Source organism: Vulpes vulpes, chromosome 12 (genome assembly GCF_048418805.1).
Source record: "Vulpes vulpes isolate BD-2025 chromosome 12, VulVul3, whole genome shotgun sequence".
NCBI lineage: Eukaryota > Metazoa > Chordata > Mammalia > Carnivora > Canidae > Vulpes > Vulpes vulpes.
The window spans coordinates 110,110,162-110,137,481 of NC_132791.1; the positions used below are offsets into that span (position 1 = coordinate 110,110,162).

A 27,320-nucleotide genomic window follows, 5' to 3' on the forward strand; every position below is an offset into this window, starting at 1 on the left:
TTCAAGTGATTGAGTCTCACTTAATTTATTTTTGCTGAAAAAATACAACAAAAAACAAAACAAAACAAAAATCCAGCTAGTCCCAAAAAACACTGGTGAGATCAGGTCTGGGTAGCTTTCTGTCCCTCATAAAACCAAAGAGCCTGAAAGGACAAGAGATATTGAAAACAAAGACATGATGGCAACACAGCTGACTTTCCTGCCCAGAAATGGTACTCCTCTGGTTCCACAAACATTTATTCATTTAATAAAAGTTTACTGAGCACCCAATATATGCAAGGCATTGTGCTAAGTGCTGCAATTTTTGAAATGACAAAATTGTTTGTACATGTACATGTGAGATCTGAGCTAGTCCTTGATAGTGTTCCTGATTTGAGAGAGACAGAATGCCCCCACATGGCTCATTTAGGGAGCTAAAAGCATGGATGAGGTTTGCTTTCTTTCCTTCTATCAGCCCAGCAAATTTTTGCCTTTCTCAAATCAGTCATAAGTCAAAACAAATAAGGCACATTTAAAAAAAAAGGTCCCCCCTTTAATTGACCAAAGTAAAGCCATGACATTTCATTTGGTAACCTGCTCAGAATTATAAAAATCATTCCATTTGGCCCAGCCCATCTGCCCAGGCAAAACTTCCAAAAATTCTAATACCATCGTGCTCTGTTCTCATAAACTGCATATTTAAAAAACGTCTTCAGCGTCCTAAATGTGACGCACTCAGTGCGAAGCATATCAGAGCTGGATGTAACATTTATGTCCGTGATAAGCCTCGATTATCCAGGTCCTTTACCTGCAACATAAAGAATGTCATTTTAATATTTACAATCAGGTCAACTTGGGAGAGCTTCTCTACTGAGCTGAGTTCTGCTGCTTGGTGTGGTTTTGGCAAGGACTTCAAAACCAGATCATTGAATTTATTCAATGACTACAAGAGCACTGGTTTGAGACTAGCTACTCTCTGCTTAGCCTTTTGTGTTTTGTTTTGTTTTTTTAAGATTTTTTATTTATTTATTCATGAGAGACACAGAGAGAAAGAGAGAGGCAGAGGGAGAAGCAGGCTCCACGCAGGGAGCTCGATGTGGGACTCCCTCCCAGGATTCCAGGATCATGCCCCGGGCCAAAGGCAGACACTAAACCACTAAGCCATCCAGGGATCCTCTCTGCTTAGCCTTCTGCAGTATTTCTGAGAAGCAGTATAAATGCTACCTGCCAAATATATCAAGGGTTCTCAATCTTATGTAAGAGATATAGCGGACTTCTGTGTGATTCTATGCCATAAATTCCTCAGTGGGAGAGATGAAAATGTAGAGTACATGCACACACACACACACCCCCACCTAACCCCCACACACACACTTCCTTTTTTTTCCCCTTCAGGCCTGACAATCACAAAAACAGATCAAGTACAGCCCCAACTGGAAAAATATCACTGTAACCACAGCCAAAATGAGAGCAGACGAGGGTGACTACTCTTGAACAACAATCTAAAATAAAAATAGTAACATTCTGAGTTTTAAGTACTTTTCTGACATTAGAAATGTCCCATATTAGAAATATACGGCCTATTTTTTTTTAAAGATTTATTTATTTATTTATTTATGATATCACACACACAGAGAGAAAGAGAGAGAGAGAGGCAGAGACACAGGCAGAGGGAGAAGCAGGCTCCATGCCCCAGGAGCCCGACATGGGATTCGATCCCGGGTCTCCAGGATTGCGCCCTGGGCCAAAGGCAGGCGCTAAACCGCTGCGCCACCCAGGGATCCCCGGCCTATTTTTTTTTTTTAATGCGGCCTCTTTTTAAGCACTAGAACCAATCCACAAACATGAGAGTTGCTTTCTCAGTGTAGCGTCTGCTCACCTTATATATCCTGACTAGCCAGTGTTCTGTGGTATATGCTTCCTCCAGGACATCAAGTTCAAAGTCTTTATTCCCAATCTCAGCATTTCGGACACGGTCAAAGCCTGGCGGACGCTCTAGAAAGGGACAAAAAAAAAGGAGAAACACTTCTTTCTACGGTGCTGATTTCCTAAGGAAAGAGTAAATCAATTTGGCAAATCATGTACTAATTGGAATGTTATTCCTCAGCCTGATATTTGTTTAGAGAGTAGGCCCCTTCAGAAAAAGACATTAGGTAGTTAGAACAAATCAAATGTAACCCTGACTCAAATCCTCTCCAAGTTAATGCTTGGCAAAGTCCATGGAGGCTAACTCTTCTAAGAGACAGGGGTCTGATTTCCCAGTCCCTCCAATCCTGATGATTGCTACCCAGAGGCCTCTGTGTTACACTAGTAACCCTTCCATGGATTAGAGAAGAACCCATCAGAAGTGAAAGGCCTGCATCCACTTCAGGAATTGTCCCTAGTGCAGAACAAAGAAATTAAAGTCAGAAGGAAAGACCTAACCTAAATCAGGTTAGTCTCCATGCTTTGTTTAAAGCAAAGTCCCTTATGTCACTGTATCCCCTACCCCCTTCATTCCTCTCTCCATTGCAATACCTTTTACTGAGAGGCAACAGAATGTAATGAGTAAAAAGCACAGAATATAGAGCTAGACTGCCTTAGTTTAACTTAACTCTGCCACTAGTTAGGTGACTTTGGACAGGTAAGTATCTTATTTGTACCTCAAATTCTTCATACATAAAATAGAAATAATATTAGTATCTCTGTTTTGGGTTGTTGTGAGAATCGAAGGAATTAATAGATGTAAAGCACTTAGAGCAAATATGTGAAAAAAACTACACATGTTGGCCATCACTGTTCTTACTGCTATTACTAACATTATTACGAATCACTCACTGGCTTCTGTGTAGACCTGTCCAAAGCGGTAGTAACACATCTTGTACATAAGGCAGTTGAGCAGCACCGGAGAACCCTCACGGTCTACACGGAATTCCCCAGTTGGAGTATAATAATCGTGTTCCTTAATATGTTTGCCTGTGTCTGTGCTCCCTCCAATCCGGACCATCCACAGAAACTTGTTGATGTCTAGAAAAAAGTAGAAAGAGAACTGCTGTGTCACAAAGGTTGCTAAAGCTGAATTACCAAATGAAAGCTACTATTTATTTACTTTTATTTTTAATTTAAGTACAGTTGACATACAGTATTAGTTTAAGGTGTACAACATACTGGGGTGACATTTGAAAAAGCAGCTATTTCTAAGAAAATCCCTCAAAATATTTTTCCAATGGGAAACACAATGTGGGGGCAAAACTTTTCCCTCAAAATTCTGAAATTCGGGGCAGCCCGGGTGGCTCAGCGGTTTGATGCTGCCTTTGGCCCAGGGTCTGATCCTGGAGACCTGGGATCAAGTCCCATGTCAGGCTCCCTGCAAGGAGCCTGCTTCTCCCCCTGCCTGTGTCTCTGCCTCTCTCTCTCTCTCTCTCTCTCTCTCTCTCTCTCTCTGTCATGAATAAATAAGTAAAATCTTTAAAATTAAATAAACTAGGTATTCCATTCTTTAGTAGCATTATATAATGTTCAACAGAAGAGGGCATCCCCAGTGGCCCAGTGGTTTAGTGCTGCCTTCAGCCCGGGGAGTGATCCTGGAGACCCAGGATTGGGTCCCACATTGGGCTCCCTGCATGGAGCCTGCTTCTCCCTCTGCCTGTGTCTCTGCCTCTCTCTCTCTCTGTGTCTGTCATGAATAAATAAAGAAAATCTTTAAAAAAAAAATGTTCAACAGAAGACAAGCAGGATAATGTTCATAACAGCATCATTCAGGACAGCGCCAAACTGAACTCCTCAACACTAAATACTCATCAACACTAAAATGCATATATTATGCTATATTCACACAATTGAATACTACACAGGATTGAAAATTAAGAAATTAAAAAAAGAGAGAGAATTAAGAAATTATTATGACCTGCAACATGAATGAATCTTGCAAACACATACTCCTGACCAAAAAAGCCAGAAATGAAGGGTACATACTATACTACCCCATTTATACAGTTCAAAAACAGGCAAAAATACATTTATGTCAAAACCTGCTTAATTACAGATTTTAAATATCTGAAGTGTACAATATGTTAATTATGCTTCAACAAGTCTGTTTAAAAAGCAAACAGATGGCCTTAGAAGCCAAGATAGTAGTCACCCTTAGAAGATGGCAGGCTGGGGGTTAGATACTGTGAGGGGTATGAAGAGAAATTCTAGGACACTAGTAATGTTCTGTTTCTTGATCTGGGTGCTAGTTACATGGATATGGTTCCCCTTGTGGAAAGAGACCATGCTATATACTTATAGTAGCTGCGTTTTTTAAAATGTCAAACTTTAATGGAAAGGTCACTTTTAAAAATTGTATAATTTGGGCACCCCAGTGGCTCAGCGGTTTAGTGCTGCCTTCAGTCCAGGGCCCGATCCTGGAGACCCGGGATCGAGTCCCACGTCAGGCTCCCTGCATGGAGCCTGCTTCTCCCTCTGCCTGTGTCTCTGCCTCTCTCTCTCTCTCCCTTCCTCCCTCCCTCCATCTCTCTCTGTCTCTCATGAATAAATAAAATCTTTTTTAAAAATAAAATAAAATAAATAAATAAATAAATAAAAATTGTATGATTTGAAACCTCTTCATCTCAGCACTTTCTTTTATGTTAAGTTACTTTGTCAAGTGTCTCATATGCTAATTTCCCACACAAAAATTACAATATGTTCCAAATGACATTTATTCTTACACCATCATTAAGCATACTTCTGTGAACCTTTATAGGCAATAAAAGGTTGACTGGCTGAAAGTGGTTTACCTAACAGTGTTTAATGCTAGGATTTCAAGAAATTATCTCTTTTTACTACATATAATGTGTACATTCATATATATAAAAATACATATACACATAAACATACACAAGCACTTTTCTGTAATATTTGGATATATTGTGACTATTAGAAAACCTACAAATAATTATACACAAACAGTGCTGTTGCAATTGTAAAAGTTCAGATCCTTGGACACATGTCCATGCTATCATTGTTCTTCCTGCCTGTACCAGACACTCATGGAAACCAGTCTTCTAACTTTACACTTGGCACTTTACCTGTACTATACACACAGACCGATAATCTAAAATTTAAACATCTCTGGGGCGCCTAGGTGGCTCAGCGGTTTGGTGCCTGCCTTCAGCCCAGGGCATGATCCTGGAGACCCAGGATCAAGTCCCACCCACATCGGGCTCCCTGTATGGAGCCCGCTTCTCCCTCTGCCTGTGTGTCTCTGCCTCTTTCTGTGTCTCTCATGAATAAATAAATAAAATCTTTAAAAAAATAAAATAAAATAAAATAAAATAAAATTTAAACATCTCTAAGAAGTAGTCATATATTCAAAGAAAATTAAGAGAGAAAGATGAGGTAGTTATTTAACTGCAGGAAAACAGAAGTCATTCTAGGTAAGAATGTAACCTGGTTAGAATGTATACTGGTTGATGCAGGAAGGAATGTTTAGATAGTCACGATCTTCAAAATACCTTATTTGGAGTTAACCAAAAACTAAAAACTGACTCTACTAAGAAGAATCAAGAGGAAAAGGAAGAATTGGGGAGTGATAAAAAGAACGAAATTCCTTCTCTATAATTATAAGTTGATACAGCATATCTAAAATGATCAATGAACAGAAGAACATACATATTTTTAGAAATATAAACATAAGTACTAGAATAAACAACTGAAGAAATAATTGCATCTGGAAACTGATATCATAGGGAGTTTAGGTTTAGGGACTAGGTACTACGTACCAGGTTTTATTGTAAACCTGCAAAAGTATTTAATATTTTCAAATATAAAAAGGTATTGCTTTAATTTTTTTTACAATTTTTTTAAGGCAGAGAACATTTGACAATTCTTCTAAAAATATGGTTTTCCTGTTAATCACAGGGAACATGGTGACATATGCCAGACACACACAAGTATGAAACATTTTAAACTGGCATATGAATCTATGGCTGAAAACCACTAAAAATACTAATTCTTAAGTTCATATTGAGATGCCTATGTTCTTTTTGTCCCATTGTGTTTTACTTTGCTATTACTTTCTGTTTGGTTTATACATACTGTGAAATGAACACAGTAAGTTCAGCTAAGCTTTTTTTTTTTCTTTTTAAATATTTTCTTTATTCATTCATGACAGAAAGAGAGAGAGAGGCAGAGACACAGGCAGAGGGAGAAGCAGGCTCCATGCAGGGAGCCCGAGGCAGGACTCGATCCCAGGACTCCAGGATCACATCCTGGGCCGAAGGCAGGCGCCAAACCACTGAGCCCCCCAGGGATCCCTCAGGTAAGCTTTATGTTGTTTATCGATTATGGAACTCTTAGATCTTTAGACCATTCTAGCAGGCCATACTCATGAGAATTATTTACTTTTACCTCTTACTTGTTGCCAAAAAAAAAAAAAAAACAAACAAAAAACAAAACATTAAAACCCTAAAGTTCCAAATACTTAGGAACTTCTCCAACCATGAAAATACATCGGTATTAGTAAAAAAAAAACTGAAGAGTAGGAGATTCATCGTGTTTCCTTAGAATCTATGACCTATAATTAAAAATAGAATCAAGTACATACCATCAGAGGAATACCCAGTAAGGCCTCCAAAAATGACCAGCACGTAGCTAACATCAAGCTCCCTCATGATCTCATAGGCTTTTTCTTCTGTGGATGCCATCGCCTAGAAAAATAAATGCATGTTTCTCAGAGCAAAATTCCAGATCATATGATACACCTCAGAAATATTTCCCACTAGTCCCTGTGTGCCAAATAATCCCTTCACTTTACCTGCCCTACTCGAGAAATATGGGTATTATTCCATGTGTTATTGTCCACTAAAATTGTCCGATTCGCCATAGCTGTAATCTGGTAACCATAATCCCACCATGACATGACCTTTGCATCCTGAAAGATGAATGGAAAATGAAAATAAGCTCGCTGCCTCCAAAAGTCAAATATGAGAGAAGAACTGGAAGGGCATCTATAGTTAAGTAAGGCACTGCCTAACCGAGAAAATAAACCTTGTACTTGGTCCTACATTTATAATATAATCATGAAATCTCACTGCAAATTATACAGTATCTAACATTCACAACACTTTTAATTCAGATCACCTTTTATAAGGAAGAATAATAGAATGGTAGGTATAGGGTACTCTGTAATAGTTCCAAAAAATAATCTTGTGTCATCAGATAATTATATTAAATCTTAATTATATTAAATCTTTGTGACTTATTAGTCACAAAAAGCAATTAATATAAAGATGAGAGGGAATACAAACCACGGAATATGATGGACAAGAATTAAATTCATACAGCTTTGACTCCTTAAGAGTCTAACTCAGAAATGCTATTCTCAATAGTTACTGCCAAGAAAATTACGTCAGATTCTCAAAAGGTATAAACCAAATGTTACAAGTACTTATCATTAGGTGATCACTTTATGGAAAATTTCTATCTTTTTTTCTTATTTCTATTTTCTGATTTCTTTTATAATTGGGATGGTCTACCTCCTGATAAAAACACCACGCTGTCAGAGTATAGATGATTACTAGTAAAAATACAGAAGAAATCCTGAAATGAAAGGAGGCTGACTTTTAGGGCTTATTCAATACCAGGGTTCTATAGTTCCAATTTCTCCAGGCTTTCCACCCATCTAAAAGCTATATGATTAATTATCACAGCAAATGTCTCCCACTTCCCCCTACCCCCTAGTCCCACTCCTCTCAAATCTTAACCTCTGGAGTATTGTGACGAAGCCAATAGTATGCTTCTCGGAAGTCATCAAAAATGATCCTACTGCCATCCCCACCACGGGCAGACAGCACGATGGAGGGAGAAGAGTAGGCCTCGCTGGTCACCCAAGTTGAATGAAAGGTGTAAGTGATGAGAAAGAAAGCCATGACCAGTATCATTCCACTTGCCACCTAAAAAAGGAAAAACTATGTCATAAAACAAATTAAACTAACACAATTCAGAACAGCTTCTTACCATACAATATTCGTAAGACGAATCAAAATGAGTCAGGGGCTATATGAGTTCACTCTGGCCACTATGATAAGACTCTACTCCCTCACTCAAGAAATAGGTACACACACACACACACACACACACACACACACACACACACACAGAGTTTCCCAAGCCTGTTCTTAGTTTAATTCTCACTTCATTCTTAATTGGGTACGTAGAATCCTGTTGCTTCTTGCTCTTTTTGTCTGGACGACTTATGTCCAAATTCTTCATGTAAGTGGACAGCACCTGGGAAACTCCAATGCCAGAAAGAATGCACATAACAGGTGCCAACACTAGCATTAGACGCACCTGAAAGAGACAGAAAGCAAGCAAAAACAGTTCAACCAGCATTTTACAAATTACAGAATTCAATATATTAGTATAGCATGATATCAGTTCAGTGGTTTATTATTTTATTTTATTTATTTTATTTTTATTATTTTATTTATTTTACTTTACTTTATTTTATTTGAGAGAGAGAATGCACAGAGCAAGAGGGAGAAGCAGACTCCCCACTGAGCAGGAAGCCCAATTCAGGGCTCGGTCCTAGGACCCGGAGATCACAATCAGAGGCAAAGGCAGACGCTTAACTGACTAAGCCACCCAGGGGCCCAGTTCAGTGGTTTTCAACAGAGTTCTCCATAAAAAAGATCAAAATAGGGCAGCCTGGGTGGCTCAGCAGTTTAGTGCTGCCTTCAGCCCAGGGCGTGATCCTGGAGACCCGGGATCAAGTCCCACGTCAGACTCCCACATGGAGCTTGCTTCTCTGCCTCTCATGAATAAATAAAATTTTAAAAAGAAAAATCAAAATATGAGAAAATATTTGCTATATCTACAGAAGTATATATTTCTTGAACTGCTTTTCAGTTACATACGTACCTATGGATGTGTGTTCCTAAATAATGATATGTTAAAGAATACATGTAACTATAGTTTAAAATTTTTTCAAAAGCATGAGAAATGTAGTCTTACTACAATATATAAATTCTCTCTGCTTTCAACAATCAAGTTAACAAGTGTTAACTTGGCAATCCTCCCTGGACCTTAGGGAAAAAATGTCACCTCCTTTCTTAAGACAATCAGAAAGAGAGGAGAAAAAACATGTCCACAGTTGCTTTCTCCAACAGATATATATGTGCCTCTCCCTGACACAAGAGTATGAATCCAAGAAAACTGGGCCCCACAACCAGACTGTATGAGTGCATCATATATCCCTGAGAAGGATCAGCAACAGTAAGCAGCTTTATAACTCAGCCCCCCAAATGCTCCGAAGGAAGCATGTGCACAATCATCAGTACATCCTGAATCTTGCCATGCCCCTCAGAGTCAGGGGCAGAACTGTAGCATTCCTCACCATGACAGCTGAAAAGTACATGCTGGTTACACCATACATGATGATGAAAATCCGGGCATCAGACAGGTTGCTAAAGCAGTAATACAGACCAACTACAAAAGTAAAAATAAAAACAAGTAAGCAATTAAAATAAATATCATAGATACATGCAAAGACGTTTATACAGAACACTTTAAAATAGCAAAAAGTTTAAAAACCACCTAAATATCCAACATAAAAGAGATAGTATATTTATAGAATAGAATACATCAATTAAAATATTGCTGCAAGATATTATGGATCATTTACTTTCTTTACACATCTCTGTACTTAAAAAAACAAATAATATATTTGTCATATCTTTACAATACTAAATAACAGAAAATATGATTCTTTATAAAATGAAAAAAACTGGGGAAAATTGTATCATCTCATTTTTATTCAATAAATAACTGAATGAGGGGGGCCTGGCTGGCTCAGTCAGAAAAGCAGGTGATACTTTATCTCGGGGTCATGAGTTCAAGCCCCCTGTTAGGTGTAGAGATTACTAAAAAAAAAAAAAAAAAAATTAAAAAGAACTGAAGTAAATGAATAAATAACTGGATGAATACACATCAAAATGTTAACAGTAGCAACAGATGTGTGGTGAGCTCCTGAAAGTTTTACTTTTTTTTTTTAACTTGTCTACATTTTTTACAATAATCAACTTCGTTAAAAAAAAAAAAAAGTTATTTTATTAAAAAAAAAAAAAAAGAAAAGAAAAGGCAGCACCCCACCACCAGTAAATCCAAAAACATACGGACTGGTTAGAAGATAAGTAGCTGCGTTGAATCAGCCATGCCTATTCTCAAACTTCAGTACTGTCAATAAAGTAAATGGGGCAGAGTCATGGATAGGAGATGGGAGAAGTACATTGAAAATACCCAAAAATAAAAACAAAAACCTGAATGCAAATTCAAGTTGAATTTTAACTTATAATAGAAATGAACAGAAAACGATGAGGCTCTGAACTTGCCAGCATCTCCAACTGTTCAACTTCTGACTTCTACTCTGCTTCAAATATTAGAAAAATGCTTAGCCATCCTTTGTACTGCACAGGGTAAACAGGCAAAAACAGAAACAACAACAAAACACAAGAATGAAGGTAATTTACTTATTTCGAATCAAATAGTGATTCTTTAAAAAAAGCCACTTCAGAACACAAGGCAGACAGACCTGGAAACATGAAGACCAGAAGCTGTAGGTCAAAATAGTAGGAGGACCAGGTTGTGGGCTGGTGCTCAGACACAGAAGCAATGATGGGGATGTTGTTCTTAGCATAAGAAGGATCCAGCAGTGAGTAGAAACGACCCGTCCAGGGAGATATTTTTCCTGGCAGCAAAGAAGCAACAAATATTTCACAGTCACTCCTGAAACAAAATAACCTCTGATCCTAATCACAATTTTCCATTTCAATAAGAGTCTCTGAAACAAAGAAGTATTTTTTATTAAAATGCCATCAATACTTTGAGAATTTTACTCCATCCTTTCTTTCAAATTTCAGAGTATTTTTGTCAGCATAGCCAGCAGAATAAAGTCAGGCTGTATATAAACTCAGAGATAAGAGGCAAAAGTGCTTTCTGGAAAGATTTTAGGTCAAATTCAGCCAAACCATGGCCAACTCTATAAACTAAGTCAACTACAGCCTCCAGTGCTGCTCCAAAGTAGACAACACACAGAGACTTGGGCAGAATCAAATCAGCCTGCGAGAAGTGAGGAAAATGAAGCAAGCTAAACAGCCATGGTTTAGTGCAAATGGCATTAGACAAGGCCATGTTTGCACAGTACGGCCAGCAGGGTTGATTGATCTCTCCCACCCTACCAGTAGAAAAGAAAAAGAAAAAAAAAAAAAAGAGGAGGAAAATTAGCAAGATGAGATATAGTCCTTTTACCAAGTGTGATGTTTCTGACATTAAGAGCTACTCTAATGAGATATTCTTAACTACACAGAATCCAAATACTGGGCTGACAAGTGGACTAAATGTGAAGAAGCAGGACTTTTTACTCTAAGGAGGAAAAGAATAAATCTTTCTGTGGTCAAGAAATAACCCATATTTTTGAAGTTTATTATATGTTCCATATCCATTTACAAAAAATGTGAGCCTGCCTACCTGTCAGCATGAGGAGAGCTCCCACGGTGAGAAGGACAAAGCCTACCAGGGAGATGACACTTCGGAAAAGAACTTCAAACTGCTGTGGATTCAACTTGCTGCGCAGATAATCCACAAAGGCATGAATCTGGCAGAGACCAAAGACCCCAAAGGCTGCCATGTGCTCTGATGAGAGGACGGGCTGTAGATAAAAGCATATATATGACAATGCTGGAAAACAATGGATCCAGCCTAGACCTGAATTCTCCTGACCTAGTTCTGACCAAACAAAGGGTCAAATGAGTTCTGAGGCTTCCGAGGAATTAGGGCCAATTGAAGGGAGAGTCTAATTCGCCTGCTGTATTTTCCAAAGTGTATTTGGAGTCCTCCAAAGAATACCATACTCTATCATAATCATACCTCTGGCCTTTGCTCAGGCTTTCTTTAGCCTAGATGGCAATTTCCTCATTTTCCCAAAATCTGCATTCACAGAAATTCTCATCACTCAAGGCCACACATTTCCTCCTAATCTGCCAAACTTACTCCCTTCTATGTTCCACGCACCTTAGATCTCTTCCATTACTTATAAATTCTTTGCTTAGACCAGTGGTTCTCAAACTAGTGAGCATCATTAACCATGGGGAGGGCAAAGAAGAGAGGGTGTTAAGACACAGAATGCAGAATCCTCCCCTAAAGTTTGATTCAGCAGGTCTCTGAGAAGAACCCAGAATTTGCATTATTTTAATAAAAAATTTGGAATTTATATGCTTCTTCAGAATACTTATATTATTATTTTTTGTAACTTCTACCCCCAGTATGGGGCTCAAACTCACAATCCCAAGATCAAGCAGCACGCTCTACTGCCAAAGTCAGCCAGCTGCCCCCAGAATCTGCATTTCTAACAAGTTCGCAGTGCTGCTGGTCTAGCAATCACATTTCCAGAGCTGCTGTATTATAAATATAGACAACTGCATATACTTCTTTCCCCACAAAACTGCAACTTCCTTAAAGACCAGGATCATATTTTTAATTTTTACATTTCCCACTGATTAGCAAATTGCATACAGTAGGTGATCAGTAAGGAAAATACTGCTGACTTCTGAATAAGGGTTCTATTTTAATCAGAATTTCACAAGAGAAATTAAACACACCACATCATTCTCCGGTTTCATAGTTGTCTCTTAACCCTATAAGTAATGTGGTTAAAATGTTTGTGCCTTGCTTCCTAAAGGACTTTCACACAGGACCCATCAAGAAGTTCAGGGGTCATTACTAATACATGGGACTCATCAGCATTAAAAAGGACTGGAAATAACTTTGCATTTATATCAACTCAGCTCAAAATAGCTCTCCTCCAACAAATCTAAGCCAGATTAACAGTCCTTAAATTCAAACATTATGAAACAAATATTAACATGCCCTGGAAGCAGACTTCAGTGACCAATGATTCTGTTGCTTCAGTTAACACAACAGTCCAAGGTTAGACTGAATAAGTCTTACTCTCTTCATCGGAATCCAAGATAAATCAAGCTACTTGGAGTGGTTTAGAGAAAGTAAAAGAAGCTAAAAACTCTATTCAATCTAGGGCTCACCTGAAAACCCACAAAGGAGATCTGCATGGAAAGAATGGTGCCCAGGCAGTAAACAGTACAGTAGGCCACATAGATCCGGTGGGAGAAACGTCCTGTGAGCATCAGCACCAGTACATGGAGAGGGATTAAGTTGATCAAGAACACATAACCTCCCCATGAAGAGACCTATGACAGGATAAAAAAAAGAAGAGTTCCTCTGAGCACTCCTGCTCAGACTACCACTATATTTAGGATATTACCTGTGACCTTGCAAAGAACATCTCTTTACAGTAACTATAAACTTTATTTATGCCAAGTGGCTTAGAGAGTTTAAATAACTGACTTCTGGGATGTCTGGGTGGCTCAGCACTTGAGCACCTGCCATCAGCCCAGGGCGTTATCCTGGAGTCCCGGGATCGAGTCCCACATTGGGCTTCCTGCGTGGGGCTACTTCTCTCTCTGCCTATGTGTCTGACTCTTTCTCTCTGTGTCTCTCATGAATAAATAAATATTTTAATAAATAAATAAATAAATAAATAAATAAATAAATAAATAATTGATTTCTTTCATTAAGAAAATCAAATTCAGGGCAGCCCGGGTGGCTCAGCGGTTTAGCACCGCCTTCAGCCCAGGGCCTGATCCTGGAGACCTGGGATCGAGTCCCACGTCAGGCTCCCTGCATGGAGCCTGCTTCTCCCTCTGCCTGTGTCTCTGCCTCTCTCTCTCTGTGTGTGTGTATCTCTCATGAATAAATAAATAAAATCTTAAAAAATAAAAATAAAAAAGACTCAAGGTCTGAGTCTTATAAAAAAAAGAAAGAAAATCAAATTCACACCTATTACTGTAACTCAATCCCATATTCCCTATGCCATCATGATCACAAAAGAAGGCTTTTGTAACTCAACACTCAGTTAATCTAGATGCAATCTATTGTAACACTATATGGAGGATTTAAGGATACATAGCAAGCGGAAGCAATTAAGGGAAGAAGTCTAAGTAAATACATAAGATTGAACAGGAAAAAAACATATTAGAAAAGGAAAAATTTAAAGGGAACATATTAGAAAAGAGAGTTGGCCAACCAATATCCATAGGACATATACTATCTGGAGAACTTTAAAAATTAAAAACATTATCTCTATCTTGCTATTACACAATAGATATCCACACACCTGTCTTGGATGGGGCTTTGTAAGAACATAAGAAACAATAAAGACTTCTAGCTTCCAATCTATGGTCTCAAAGCCCAAGAGCTAGTTCCAGTTTATATCAGTTGATCTCAATAGAAACACTCATGGAAGAAAGGAGGGAAAAGTTACCATGTAGAAATAAGCAAGGGCACACTTTGCTGCCCAATAGATGGAACCAGTCTTTACTGCTTTGATCCACATGTAGTAGGTGAGTAGCATGCAAAAGATGGCAATCCCTGCAGAAAGAACAGAACAAAAATTTAGTAAAAGGCCATGTTGGTGTAATATTTAAGAATACTGTTCTGGGGGTGCCTGGGGAGCTCAGTCAGTTAAGCATCTGCCTTCAGCTTAGATCATGATCTCAGGGTCCTGGGATTGATCCCTGTGTTGGGTTTCCTGCTCCATGGGGAGTCTGCTTGTCCCTCTCTCTCTGCCCCTCCCCCCAGCTCATATTGTCTCTCATAAATAAATACAATCTTTAAAAAAAAAAAAAAAAGATCTTTTTTTTAAAGATTGTATTTATTTATTCATAAGAGACACAGAGAGAGGCAGAGACACAGGCAAAGGGACAAGCAGACTCCCTTGCACTGAGCCTGATATGGAACTTGATTCCAGGACTTCAGGATCACGACGTGAGTCAAAGGCAGCTGCTTAACCACTGAACTAACCCGGCATCCCAATAAATAAAATCGTAAAAAAAAAAAAAAAAAAAAAAAAAAAAGATATTGTTATGATTCTTATCTCAAACCTACTTACTCAATAAGTGTAATTATTTTACCTCTTATCATTTGTTTCCTATTAAAAAGAAGCCATAATAGTATCTATTACATAAAAGTATTGTGAAGACAAATTTAATTATTGCATGTAAAGGACTTAGAATAGCACCTAGTATAGAGCAAGTACTCAGTAAACGTTGGTTGTTATTATTACTATTCCTTTCAGGCACTAAATTCCCTGTTAGTGTGGTCCTAAAGATACTCCATACTAACATGCACCATCCTGCCTCTGCCTCTTATGCCTTCATTAGCCCTTTCCTTAATATTTATCTAATGAAGTCTTAACCCCTGGACTTGGTTCAATCTCAGCTACTTCCAAAAAGTCTTCCCTCATCTCCAAATCTGAATTATCTCTCCTTTCACTACAGTCCCAAAGTACTTTGTACATACCTTTCTAATAACATGTATACTACCTACCTCTTGTGCATTATTATAGGTCTATAATTACCTTCCATAATAGATTATGAACCAACGTAATTTTATTCATTATCATTGTAATTCCTTAATTATGAGCCAAAATAATCTTACTGATTACCTATAATACCTAACATTATGTTTTCCCAATAACATTCAATAAATACAGGCCACACTGAAACAAGTCAATAAAAGTCATTAGGGATTTAAGAAAATCCATTTCTCAGGGTGCCTGGGTGGCTCAGTCAGTTAAATGTCTGCCTTCAGCTCAGGTCATGATCTCAGGGTCCTAGGATCAAACCCTGATTCAGGCTCCCTACTCATCAGGGAGTCTGCTTCTCCCTCTCCCTTTGCCCCTCCCCTCCAAGACAGACTTGTAGTCTCTCTCTCTCTCACTCCTGCTCTCTCTCTAATAAAAAAAAAATTTTTTTTAATTTAAAATTTTAAAATTTTAAAAGAATATTCATTTCTCAAAGCATGTGGCTGGTTCAGTCAATAGACATCCAACTCTTGATCTTGGGAGTTGTGGGGTTGAACCCCATCTTGCTGTACAGATTACTTAAAAATAAATCTCAAAGGAGCACCTGGGTGGTTCGGTCAGTTAATCATCTGCCTTCAGCTCAAGTCATGATCCCAGGGTTCTGGAGTCCTGGGATCAAGCCCTGTGTCAGGGTCCTTGCTCAGCAGGCAATCTGCTTTTTCCCCTCCCTCTGCCCTTCCTCACCACTTGTGCTCACTCTCACTCACTCATATAAATAATGAAATTTTTTTTTAATGAAATCTTTAAAAGAATAAATAAAAAAAAGTAAATAAATCGATAAATAAAACCTTTAAAAAATATATCCATTTCTCTTATCTAGGAAAATAAAGCAAATGATCACGATGTTAACATAATAGTAACACTCAACACTAAACTAACTACTTTTATGCCCAGAGAAGAGCCAAAAGCCTTATATAATGAAAATTACCAGCTACCTTTCTGGAGGAGATGACAGAGAAAGATATAAATTTGTCTGAGGTCCCTTCTGGCACATTTCTAATCTTCTAACCCAGATACCATTTTTGCTACTGCTAAACATCAGATATGAATTCAGTTCTACTGCACTTCCTGAAGATCTACTGAATAATGAGATGAACAGATTATCTTCAGCATTTTAAGTCTTACCTTCATTATCATAGGAACCAGCCACAGATCGAGAGATATACCCAGGAACTACAGCAATCATGGCAGCAGCAAGAAGTCCAGCCCCTGCATCCTGAAAGAAAAGAGGGGTAACAGGAAGTTAACACCATCTACTCATGAGAGAAAGAGAGGATCCACTAGTACATTATGCTTATAATGTGCCCAGAGAACAGTCCAACACTTTCCAAGATAGAAGTGATGCTAGAAATGTTTGCAGCACAAGAAAACTAAAAACATCACAACTAACTCCCCATGATGATACCAAGACTGAAACTGAATACACATATGCTAAGGACAGACAAATCATGCAAGCTGTCAGACATCAGACATTGCCTCAGAATGGGCTGTTTGGCTGCAGTATTCCCGGGCTTATGAGTCCCTATCCCTAACAATATCTGCATGCTGTCGAAGAGTCACACCTCTAAAAGGTATGCAAGAATAGACAATTATTTAAGCTAAAAAGCTAAAAGGTGACCATCTATCTGGAGTAAAGATCCCAGGAGCTTGAATAATAAAGTTGGAACATCACAAGACAATCTGTGCGCTCAGAAGAGAGGAACAACAAATATAAGCCATACTCCAAAAGAGTAAAGACTTGTCTGTTGGTAAGAGTCAAATTTGGAATGAGGGCAACAAAGGGAAGGATGAAAAGGTTTCCAAACTACACTCAACTTTCCCAAGACCTCCTACTAGTTAATCACCTCCATGGGATCTCCCTGACACCATAGCCACAAACTAAGAATAGTATCCAAGTACTCTGGATCAGCAATGCAGAAACCTAGAAAAAGAGAGGCAGTATAATGGTGCCTACTACAAAAGTGGTTTAATAATTTTAAATAATGTTAAAAAAAAAATCAACAAATAATTGCTGTGCATTTCCAATAGGAAAAATTAACCATTTTGGAACACTTTTTGTAGTTATTTTCCCTCTCCCTTAGATTGTGAAAACTTTTTTTTTTTTTTTTAAGACTTTATTTCTTTATTTATGAGAGACAGAGAGAGAGGCAGAGACACAGGGAGAGGGAGAAGCAGGCTCCCTGAGATGAACCCGATGTGGGACTTGATCCTGGATCCCAGGATCATGCCCTGAGCTAAAGGCAGACCCTCAGCCACTGAGCCACCCATGCATCCCAGGTTGTGAGAACTTTAAAATCTAAAGCTCATATTTTGCATTTTAAATGTTTTTCTTGGGATCCCTGGGTGGCGCAGCGGTTTGGCGCCTGCCTTTGGCCCAGGGCGCGATCCTGGAGACCCGGGATCGAATCCCACATCGGGCTCCCGGTGCATGGAGCCTGCTTCTCCCTCTGTCTATGTCTCTGCATCTCTCTCTCTCTCTCTCTGTGACTATCATAAATTTAAAAAAATAAATAAATAAATGTTTTTCTTTTCCCTTATGTAGAAATTTATATTTGACCTTCAAATGTTCTCTAATAAGGACAAAACAGTTGCTAATAACAAGAAACCATATATCCAGGAAGGGGCTGGAGTGAACCCTGTAATTCAGCCTTGCCAAAGCTTTCTTTAGCCTCTGGTTCCCTGCCCTTCTGAGGCTCTCAGTCCCCCACCCTTTAATCTACTACAGGAGTTCAACAATATTCATTCCCAAGCCTATCACCCCAAATCCTTCACCTTGAGCTCTTTGGTAAGGTGGTACGTGACGATGGTGGTGAAGGAAGAGAAGAGAGGGGCCAGGAACACACAGACATTCCGAATGTCGATGGTGATGTGGAAAAAATGAAGTACATGGTAGATTGCAGCAGAGGTGATCATTAAGCCTGTAATAGGAAGAAGAAACTCCAGTAGGTTATCTTAGTAAGACAAAGAGCTTTAAGGGAAAGAGAGAGAAAATCAGAAGTATCAATAAAGTGATAACATAGGTCTTGACAAACTCCCAGAAACAGACACAGTAACTGTGGTAGACCTATAAATTTCTCTCCTAAGAATTCAATCAGAAGTCCAGAATTTATGAAAATCCACCCATCCCCATTTCCCACACGTGTTCGCCTATATACATAAGATCCAATTTTAGGAATCTGTAATCAGAATAAGATTACAATTGCCACAAAATGAAGATATTAGAAATAAGATAAACTGTTTCATAATATACAAATACCTTATTTCTATTAAAAAAATTTTTTTTTTAAATTCCTGTTCCTCTCACCTGGATAAATTGTTCCTCCAATGATTCGTCCCAAAGGGTACCAGGCCCGGTCATCAAACCAGTTATGGAATTTATAAAATCCCTCTTCAGCCAGGAACCGAGTAGTCCGATAATTAAAGTACCTATGACAAGAAAGAAATGATCTGTGTCTCCTCCTCTTTGTACTCAATACCAATTTGCAGAGAATTTTGCTCAGATTACACCACTAAGGAACTTACCATTACTCTAATAAAAATCAGTTTGATACCAAAACATGCCAAGTATGAAAATCATTTTACATTACCATAAGTGCCCTCATTTCTAGCTCCATGCTTGTCTCAACTCAAGAACTACTTCTCTCAGAAGGAAATGCAACTAGAGCCTAACTCAAGCAGGATACTTCACTAGCCTGGCAATTAGTAGGTATTAACATCAGTCAGAGAATTCAAGCACCAAAACACAAAACAGCTGATATGTAGGCATTAATAAATTTGGCCCTTTCCAAGAGAGAGGAACATACAAAAGATCATTTTGATACCACATAGGAAGATACATGGATAACATCTCTAAATGGGCATCTAAATGGGCATCTAAATGGGCATCTCTAAATGGGCATCTCTAAAGATGCTGGTGTAACACCATACACACCTTACAATTTTTTTAATCCACTCAGTAACACAAATGTCTTAATGAGTGTTTAAATTTACAAGTCCTAATCATGTTATTTAAAATAGTTCTGGGTGCAGCCTGGGTGGCTCAGCAGTTTGGCACCTGCCTTCAGCCCAGGGCGTGATCCTGGAGACTCAGGATCAAGTCCCACATCAGGCTCCCTGCATGGAGCCTGCTTCTCCCTCTGCCGCTGTCTGTCTCTCATAAATAAATAAAATCTTTAAAGAAAATAGTTCTGAATGCCACTCATGTAGTAGAATAAAAATATAAATTACACAAAAATATTTGAGGGGGATACCTGGGTAGCTCAGCAGTTGAGCGCCTATCTTTGGCCCAGGGCGTGATCCTGGGGATCCAGGAACGAGTCCCATGTGGGGTCTCCACATGGAGCCTGCTTCTCTCTCTACCTATGTCTCTGCCTTTCTCTCTGTGTGTCATGAATAAATAAACAAAATCTTAAAAAAAAAAAATTTGAGGGACGCATGTCTGGCTCAGTTGGTCAAGTATGTGACTCTCAGGGTTGCAAGTTCAAGCCCCACATTGGGTGTAAATTACTTAAAAATAAGATCTTAAAAAAATATATTTGATATAAAATTCTTAGAGTTATACATGGAAAGACACAATTCTTTAAGTTCAAGGTATATAACCTCTTCTCAAGCTTATTTTATTTATTTTAAGTTTCTTATTTTAAAAGAAATAAGGGGGAAAAATAACTTACAAAATTAAAAATAGGGACGCCTGGGTGGCTCAGTGGTTGAGTGCCTGCCTTTGACCCAGGGCGTGATCCTGGGGATCCAGGATAGAGTCCCACGTCAGCTCCCCGCATGGAGCCTCCTTCTCCCTCTGCCTATGTCTCTGCATCTCTCTCGATCTGTGTCTCTCATGAATAAATAAATTATTTTTCAAAAATTAAAAATAAAAATAAGAACATCAACATCTCATCACCAAGGAAACACAGATCAAACCACAATGTGGTATCACCTTACATCTGTCAGAATGGCTAAAATCAAAAAGACAAGAAATAGCAAGTGTTGGTGAGGATGTGGAGAAAAAACAACCCTCATGCACTGCTAATAGAAATGTTAACTGATACAGCCACTGTGGACAACAGTACAGAGGTTCCTCAAAAAATTAAAAATAGAAATACTATATGATCCAGTCATTCCTCTACTGGGAATTTACCTAAAGAAAATGAAAACACTAATTTGAAAAAATACACACCGTATGTTTACTGCAGCAATGTTTATAGTAGCCAAGACACAGAAGCAACCTAAGATTCCATTGATAGATGAATGGGTAAGGATGATATGGTATGTATGTATACACACACACACACACACACACACAGGAATGTTACACAGCCACAAAAAAGGACAAAATCATGCCATTTGCAGCAACATGGATAGACCTAAAGAGTATTATGCTAAAAGAAAGACAGAGAAAGACAAATACCATACAATTTCACAAAAATAAACAAAAAACAGAACCAGATCTGTATATACAGAGAACAAATGGATGGTTACCAGAGGGGCAGAGATGGGGGCATGGGCTAAATGGATGAGGCATGGGAGACACAGGCTTCAGTTATGGAATGAGTAAGTCAAGGGAATAAAAGGCACAGCATAGGGAATATAGTCAATGACATTGTAATAACAGTGTATGGTGACAGATGGTAGCTACATTTGTAGGGAGCATTGCATAATGTATAAACTTGTCCAATCACTATGATGTACACCTGAAACTAATGTAACACTGTGTACCAACTACATTCAAATAAAAATATAATTTAAAAAGTAGAAAGAATAAGAAAAAAAAAAGGAAAAAATATAAATTAAATAAAAATAATTTTTAATTACTAAGGGTAATGATGACTAACCACCCTTCCTGCCCATCCTTCTAACCCTATTTCCTTCTTGGTCAGTCAAGTTTTAGCAGCTGAAGTAAGCAGAAGTAGCAGATGGCAGAAATCTCTATCCTTCTGTTTGTTGCTAATGAATGTTATTTTGGTAACTGTCAGAGAAACACGGGGATGAGGGTAACAGGCAGTCAGTATGTGTGAGAACCATGTCCTTTACCTAAGCGCAGGTAGGGCAAGGCAGAGGAAGTACCAATTAGTGGGAAGAGGTCTGGACTGGGGTCAGAACCCAGGCCTCGGTTTCTTGCTCCACAAAAGTAAGCATCAAATCACAAGATCTTTACAGTTAGTTCCTTCCAGTTCTATGGCTACAGAGCAGACAGTCCCGTTTTCCCTGGCCATCTCGCTTCAGTATTTGTTCATGTAGAGAATCTGAAAAAAAAGCCTTAACAATCTGGTGATCAAGAAACAAAAGGATAGGTTTCCTCATTCATGAGAAATAAATACATAAATTGATTTGAGAGGCCCCAAAGAAAATATTTTATGCCTCCAGAGTGCTTTCAAATACTTACAAAAAATAACAAATTTGCAAATCAACTTCTGAACCAATGCAACTGAAATATGGTACTTTTTAAATATTAATGATATTTGAAGAACCTATGATTCTAGCTTTCCAGATTTTTAATTAGGCCTTAACTTTAGGCAATACAATATAGTGACTCCAGTGTCCAGAGACAGACACACCTAGGTTCAATGTAAAACAGAACTTGAAACAAAATGAACTCTCTCTCTCTCTATATATATATATATATATATATTTTTTTTTTTAAATAAACAAAATCCCTAATTGAACTCATGGCTCTACATTTTCCCCAATGTCTTAGAACTTAACCAAGAGGCCCAATTTCTGTCATTTAAATTGTTAAACAAAAAGTCATAAATCTCAAGTTCATGACTTGTGATTTTCTTTTGAGCCTCAAACACACATCAGGCCCCTTTCCCTCAATCTGAATCACTAACTGCTGACCAACCTGAGTAACCAGACTTCCCTTAGCCTGGCCAGAAAATGAGTTTCAGAGACTTACTTATCTCCACTGGAAAACCTGAAGGGTTTTCACCCTAAATATATATAGGAAGCACGTCCCCGTCACCAAGAGCTGATTAGAATCTGAGATCTGAAACCCATTGAACCTGAATGCTCCCCAAAGCAAATACCAGACCAAGCAAAAGTACTTACGGGTCAAACTCATGGATGACACTTTCAAATCTCAGGACGGCAAAAAGACGAGTAGAGAATGCTGCAAAAGCCAGAGAGTTAATATTTTAATGGTACTGTGCCATGAAAAGTAATAGATTATAGTATTATAGAGGTAATAGCATTGCCTTGTTCTCTGGGCACAGAAGTCATAGGAAATATGATCCCTAAACAGGCGCCTGGCTGGCTCTGTCGATACAGCATGTGACTCTGGATTTTGGGGTCATGAGTTTGAGCCCCATCTCTGGGGTAGAGTTTACTTAAAAAAAAAAAAAAAAAGACCCCTAAATAAAGTATTTATCCATCTCTCCCACATAGGAAAAACAAAAGTACTTCACTTTTTTTTTTTTTTTTTAAGAATTTCACTTTCCCCTGAGAATGACACCTACATTTTCCAGGTAGGTAGGACCCACTTTACTTATTATCAAGGCCTGTAACAATGCATTCACCTATTAATACTGCACTCAGCCTACATGGTCATCTTTCTTATATGTTGACCTCCCCTCCCCACAACTAACCTTTACTTTGGAGCAAACTAAGAGGTAAGGCAAATCAAGACCACACTTATGACTCATAAAGAGCTAGAAAATCTAAAAAAAAATAGATTAAGTTCTGAAGAGATTTTCAGAAGTAACTAAAGTAGGCGACTAGACTGAAGACAATTGTCTTTTACAAAATTCAGTATCCAAGGGTTCCCAGTATATCTTTTAGTTCTAGAAGAAAATAGAAGTAGCAAAGCATGCTTCCCATTCTTTCCCAGATGACCTCTAGCCATGACTTTTATAATTTTTGTTTTAAGATTTTATTTATTTATTCATGAGAGAGAGAGGCAGAGACACAGGCAGAAGGAGAAACAGGCTCCATGCAGGAGCCCGATGTGGGACTCAATCCTGGGACCCTGGGATCACGCCCTGAGCCAAAGGCAGATGCCCAACTGCTGAGCCACCCTAATCTTTGTTTCTTGTATTTTGTCTTCATAAAATTACACTGATGGATAACAGTAAAAAGATAACATCACAATCTACTGAAAAGAACAAGGCATTCAAGAAAGCCATTCTTGGGACATCTGGGTGGTTCACTCAGTTAAGAGTCTGCTTTCGGCTCAGGTCCTGATCCCAGAGTCCTGGGATCAAGCCCTGCATTGGGCTCTCTGCACAGTGGGGACTCTGCTTTCCTCCCCTGCTTGTGCGCACACCCACGCACGTGCACTCTCTCTAAAATAAAATCTCTAAAAAAAAAAAAAAAGCCATTCTTGATTCTTTAGAAGATTTTCTCCCCCCAAAGAAAGAGAGGTCTACATGCACACTCACATAACACAGCAGCCATCGACAGAATGAGAAGCTTCAGAAGTGTGTCCTGCTTCTCATAGGACAACCGCAAAAATCCCAGCTTAGTCATCTTGACATCAATGGATGGCAGCAGATGACACTCAAATAGCTGAAATGGAAAAATCAACACTGTGAGATATTAAACACTTTCAATTTATCTAATTCACTTTCATATTTTATGGTGGCAAAAAAATACCAGGCAGACAGGGGCTAATGAACACACCAGAGAGGTCAGAGCTAATACCAACACCCAAGCCTTGCCTCAAGTACGACTGCCTGGCAAGAAAGGAGGGATAAGTCAAATCTGTGTGTCAAAACTCAAAAGGAGTGACTGGACTCTTATCACCATAATTCTGCTTCCTGCTCCTTCACAGCTAACAAGTACATGATCACTACTGGCAACAGCATGGTACAACAGGAATAAAGAACAAACACAGGAAAGGAAAAAGGGGGAGGGGGGTTAGAGGAAGAAATGCAAAGAAAATAGGAAAGATTGGAAATGGAGAAACAATTAAATAGAGAAAGGGAGCATTCTAGAAAAAGCAGGAATGTATGAAAGAAACCAGGAAATGAATATTGAGTACAGAGGAAAAAGTAGAAATCAGAGAAAAGTCATGACTGAATATGCCCAATTTATGGTCCTACATTTCAGCAGCAACTGCCTAGCTACAAGCTGCTTTCTGTTCCAAATCCCAATGGGGTAGCAGGGTCAACTAAAGAGCATGACTGATGACTAATGCAGGTACTGATGCACTCAAGAGGGAGACATACGCATCCACCATCACTGTGCTTTCAATCCCATATATTGTGCTGCAACTACTGCTCCTATCTATAGCCACTTCCAACTGCCCATCTCAAGACATGTCTGTAACTGACACTACTGATTGAAGCCACCGATCGCAGAGACAGCTCATGGAACTAGATGACAATCGGAGGGAAAAGAAAATTTTTCCTACTGAATCTGGAAAAGCTCAGAGAAGGAAAAAAAAAAAAACTAGATTAAAATAAAACATCGAAGGAAGGAGGTTAGCTATTTCTGTTTAAGACAATGCTACCTGGGATCCCTGGGTGGCGCAGTGGTTTAGCGCCTGCCTTTGGCCCAGGGCGCGATCCTGGAGACCCGGGATCGAATCCCATGTCGGGCTCCCGGTGCATGGAGCCTGCTTCTCCCTCTGCCTGTGTCTCTGCCTCTCTCTCTGTGTGTGTGTGATTATCATAAAAAAAAAAAAAAAAAAGACAGTGCTACCTGGGGCACCTGGGTGGCTCAGTCAGTTGAGCATCTGCCTTCAGCTCAGGTCATGATCTCAGGGTCCAGGGATCAAGTCCCCTGTTGGGCTTCCCTGCTCAGCCAGGAACCTCCTTCTCCCTCTACCCTGTCCCTGCTCATGCTATGCTCTCTCTTGCTCTCTCAAACAAATAAATAAAATATTAAAAATAATAACACCGTGCTACCTTCTTAAACCATAAGCTGATCAAGAGCTAAATGATAAAGAATATAGTAATAAGGAGGTGCAACATTGTTCAAGACTTCGGCGGGGAGGGGGAGTCTTTTTCTCACTATTAGCTGGAGGAAAGGGGGGGGGGGGGGGATAACACCAGACTAGGTGGAAGGCAGAAAGAATCATGCATTCCCAGCTCCAACAACATCTTCTCCACAATCAACTGGCTCAGAGGGGCGGTTTCACATGTGCTTTTAAATTTACAGCCCCAAAGGAAAAAAAAAACAAAAAACAAAAAAACAAAACAAAACAAAAAACCGTTATATTGCAGTAAAAAACAAACACCTAACTCCAGGGAGTCAATAATCCTGCCACATCTCTCAGGTTTGTACTTGTTTTTCTGGAATGCCTGAAAACACAAACATGTCTGCACCGCTGGGCTGATACGAGCCACAGACCTAGAGGAGTCAACGGAAGAAAAGGAGAGTAAGGAGAACCTCTAACTGAGGAAAGGAACTCGAAATTTAAGTCAGGACCTAAAGAGAGTTTTTTCGTAGTGGACTCTGGTTTTTTTGTTTGTTTTGTTTGGCACGCTGCTAAAGCAAATAAAAGCAAAGGCACTTTGAAGACCACACGGAGCATCTGTCCTCCTGCCCAGCGGGGTCCGCGAGCCGTGCCATCCTAGTCCCATCTCCGTCCTGGTTTCCAAGCCGGCAGCTTCCCCAGCCCCGTCCGCCTACCCCCTTCCTCGCGCCCTCGCTTCCCCCCTCCACGCCCCTCTCTGCTCACTCCAGCAGGTCCCAACTGCCCGCCTCCCGCCTCCACAACTCAACCCCTCGGACGCTGCCCGTCGCGGGGCAGCCCCCGGCCCGCCGCATCCCGAGCGCCTTCCTCCCCGGGACCGGCCCCAGGACGCGAGCTTTCCCGCGCCCTCCTGTGCGAAGCGCACGCCCCATCCCGGACCTTCACATCCTTGCATTCCAGGATGTCCCTACCCCACATCCCACGCCCCCTCCTCTGCGAGGCCCCGGACCGCCGCTTCACACACCCACCCGCCGCCATCAGAGCCCCACCTCCCGCTCTTCGTTCAGCTCCACCAACAACCAGGATTGCACCTGCAGCTGCCTCTCATGTTACAGCCTTCGGCCTTCTCACCTGGCCAGCGTTCCCCAGGAATCCGCTCGGCTCCCTCTGCCATCCGTTCAGCGGCGCACCCAACCCCGGCAGCGGCCCGGTCCGCCTCCTGGCCCGCTCCCCATTGGCTGAGTCAGGCTCGATGCCGCACTTCGAGAGAGCGATAGGATGGCGTGGCTGTCTGTCGGAGTCGGAGGCGTGGACGAGGCCGCGCTCCCACGTCTTCATTGGACAGGACGGCTGTCAGTTAGCACCCAGGAGGCGGGACTCTGCGCTCCCGCTGAGCTGTGATAGGCCCGGTTGTGAGAGCGAGAGCGCGGAAAGAACGTGCTCGGAGCAGTTTGGTTGAGAGCCGAGCAGTGACGTGTCGGTCCGCGGACCGCGGCGGAGTCGCGGGGGCGAAGGTGTGGCGGGTTTGCCCAGTCATGTGACCAGAAGCGGAAACTACGCGGCGGAGTCGGCCCGATCCACAAAGCCCCAAAAAAACAGAGCCGCGCCGGGAGCCTCCTCATCTCGCTTTGGGAGAAAGCGCAGAAAGGGACTGCGGCCTGGAGAGGAGGGAAGACCGTTCCGCCTGTGCTCGACGAAAACCCCAAACGCTCCCTGCGACGGACGGGCACCTTGTGCAGGATTTGTTCCAGAATTCGCTCCTGTGCCCGGCGGTCTGCGAGCGAGCCCTGCCACAACCCCGGAGGCGGGCATAGCCCTCCCTTCAGCCCCCGGGCTCGTGGGCGAGCGCGCGTCGGGCCGTGGGCACCGTGGGTCAAGCCGGCCAGTGAGCGCCGGCCCCGGCCCCGAGCAGCCCCTCCGACGGCGGGCAGGTGCCCCGGAGACCCGGCGTGCAGCCCCGCTGGGCCCCGTCGCTCTCCCCGGGCTGGGGGCTGCGGGTGCAAGCTGCCCTAACCACGTTCCCTCCTCCCT

At 40.5% G+C, this 27,320-nt stretch overlaps 1 protein-coding gene across 2 annotated transcripts; it reads right to left on the reverse strand.

The window, feature by feature from the left end:
* Positions 1-221: 221 nt before the first annotated feature.
* STT3A (STT3 oligosaccharyltransferase complex catalytic subunit A) lies at positions 222-26,750 on the reverse strand. Of its 2 annotated transcripts, none has more exons than XM_025998961.2 (18): positions 26,421-26,750; positions 23,809-23,935; positions 22,481-22,541; positions 18,741-18,862; positions 18,209-18,354; positions 16,562-16,652; positions 14,336-14,442; positions 13,038-13,202; positions 11,467-11,647; positions 10,532-10,687; positions 9,338-9,429; positions 8,137-8,292; positions 7,707-7,895; positions 6,758-6,874; positions 6,548-6,650; positions 2,797-2,985; positions 1,859-1,974; positions 222-787 (listed from the first exon to the last, which is right to left on the reverse strand). In XM_025998961.2, exons 1-18 carry the CDS (start codon positions 26,625-26,627, stop codon positions 749-751), a joined length of 2,364 nt encoding a protein of 787 aa, XP_025854746.2. In that variant the 5' UTR covers positions 26,628-26,750; the 3' UTR covers positions 222-748. The 2 variants fall into 2 exon arrangements, with proteins under 2 accessions (XP_025854746.2, XP_025854747.1); XM_025998962.2 differs by having other exon boundaries at positions 26,339-26,525.
* Positions 26,751-27,320: the final 570 nt, after the last annotated feature.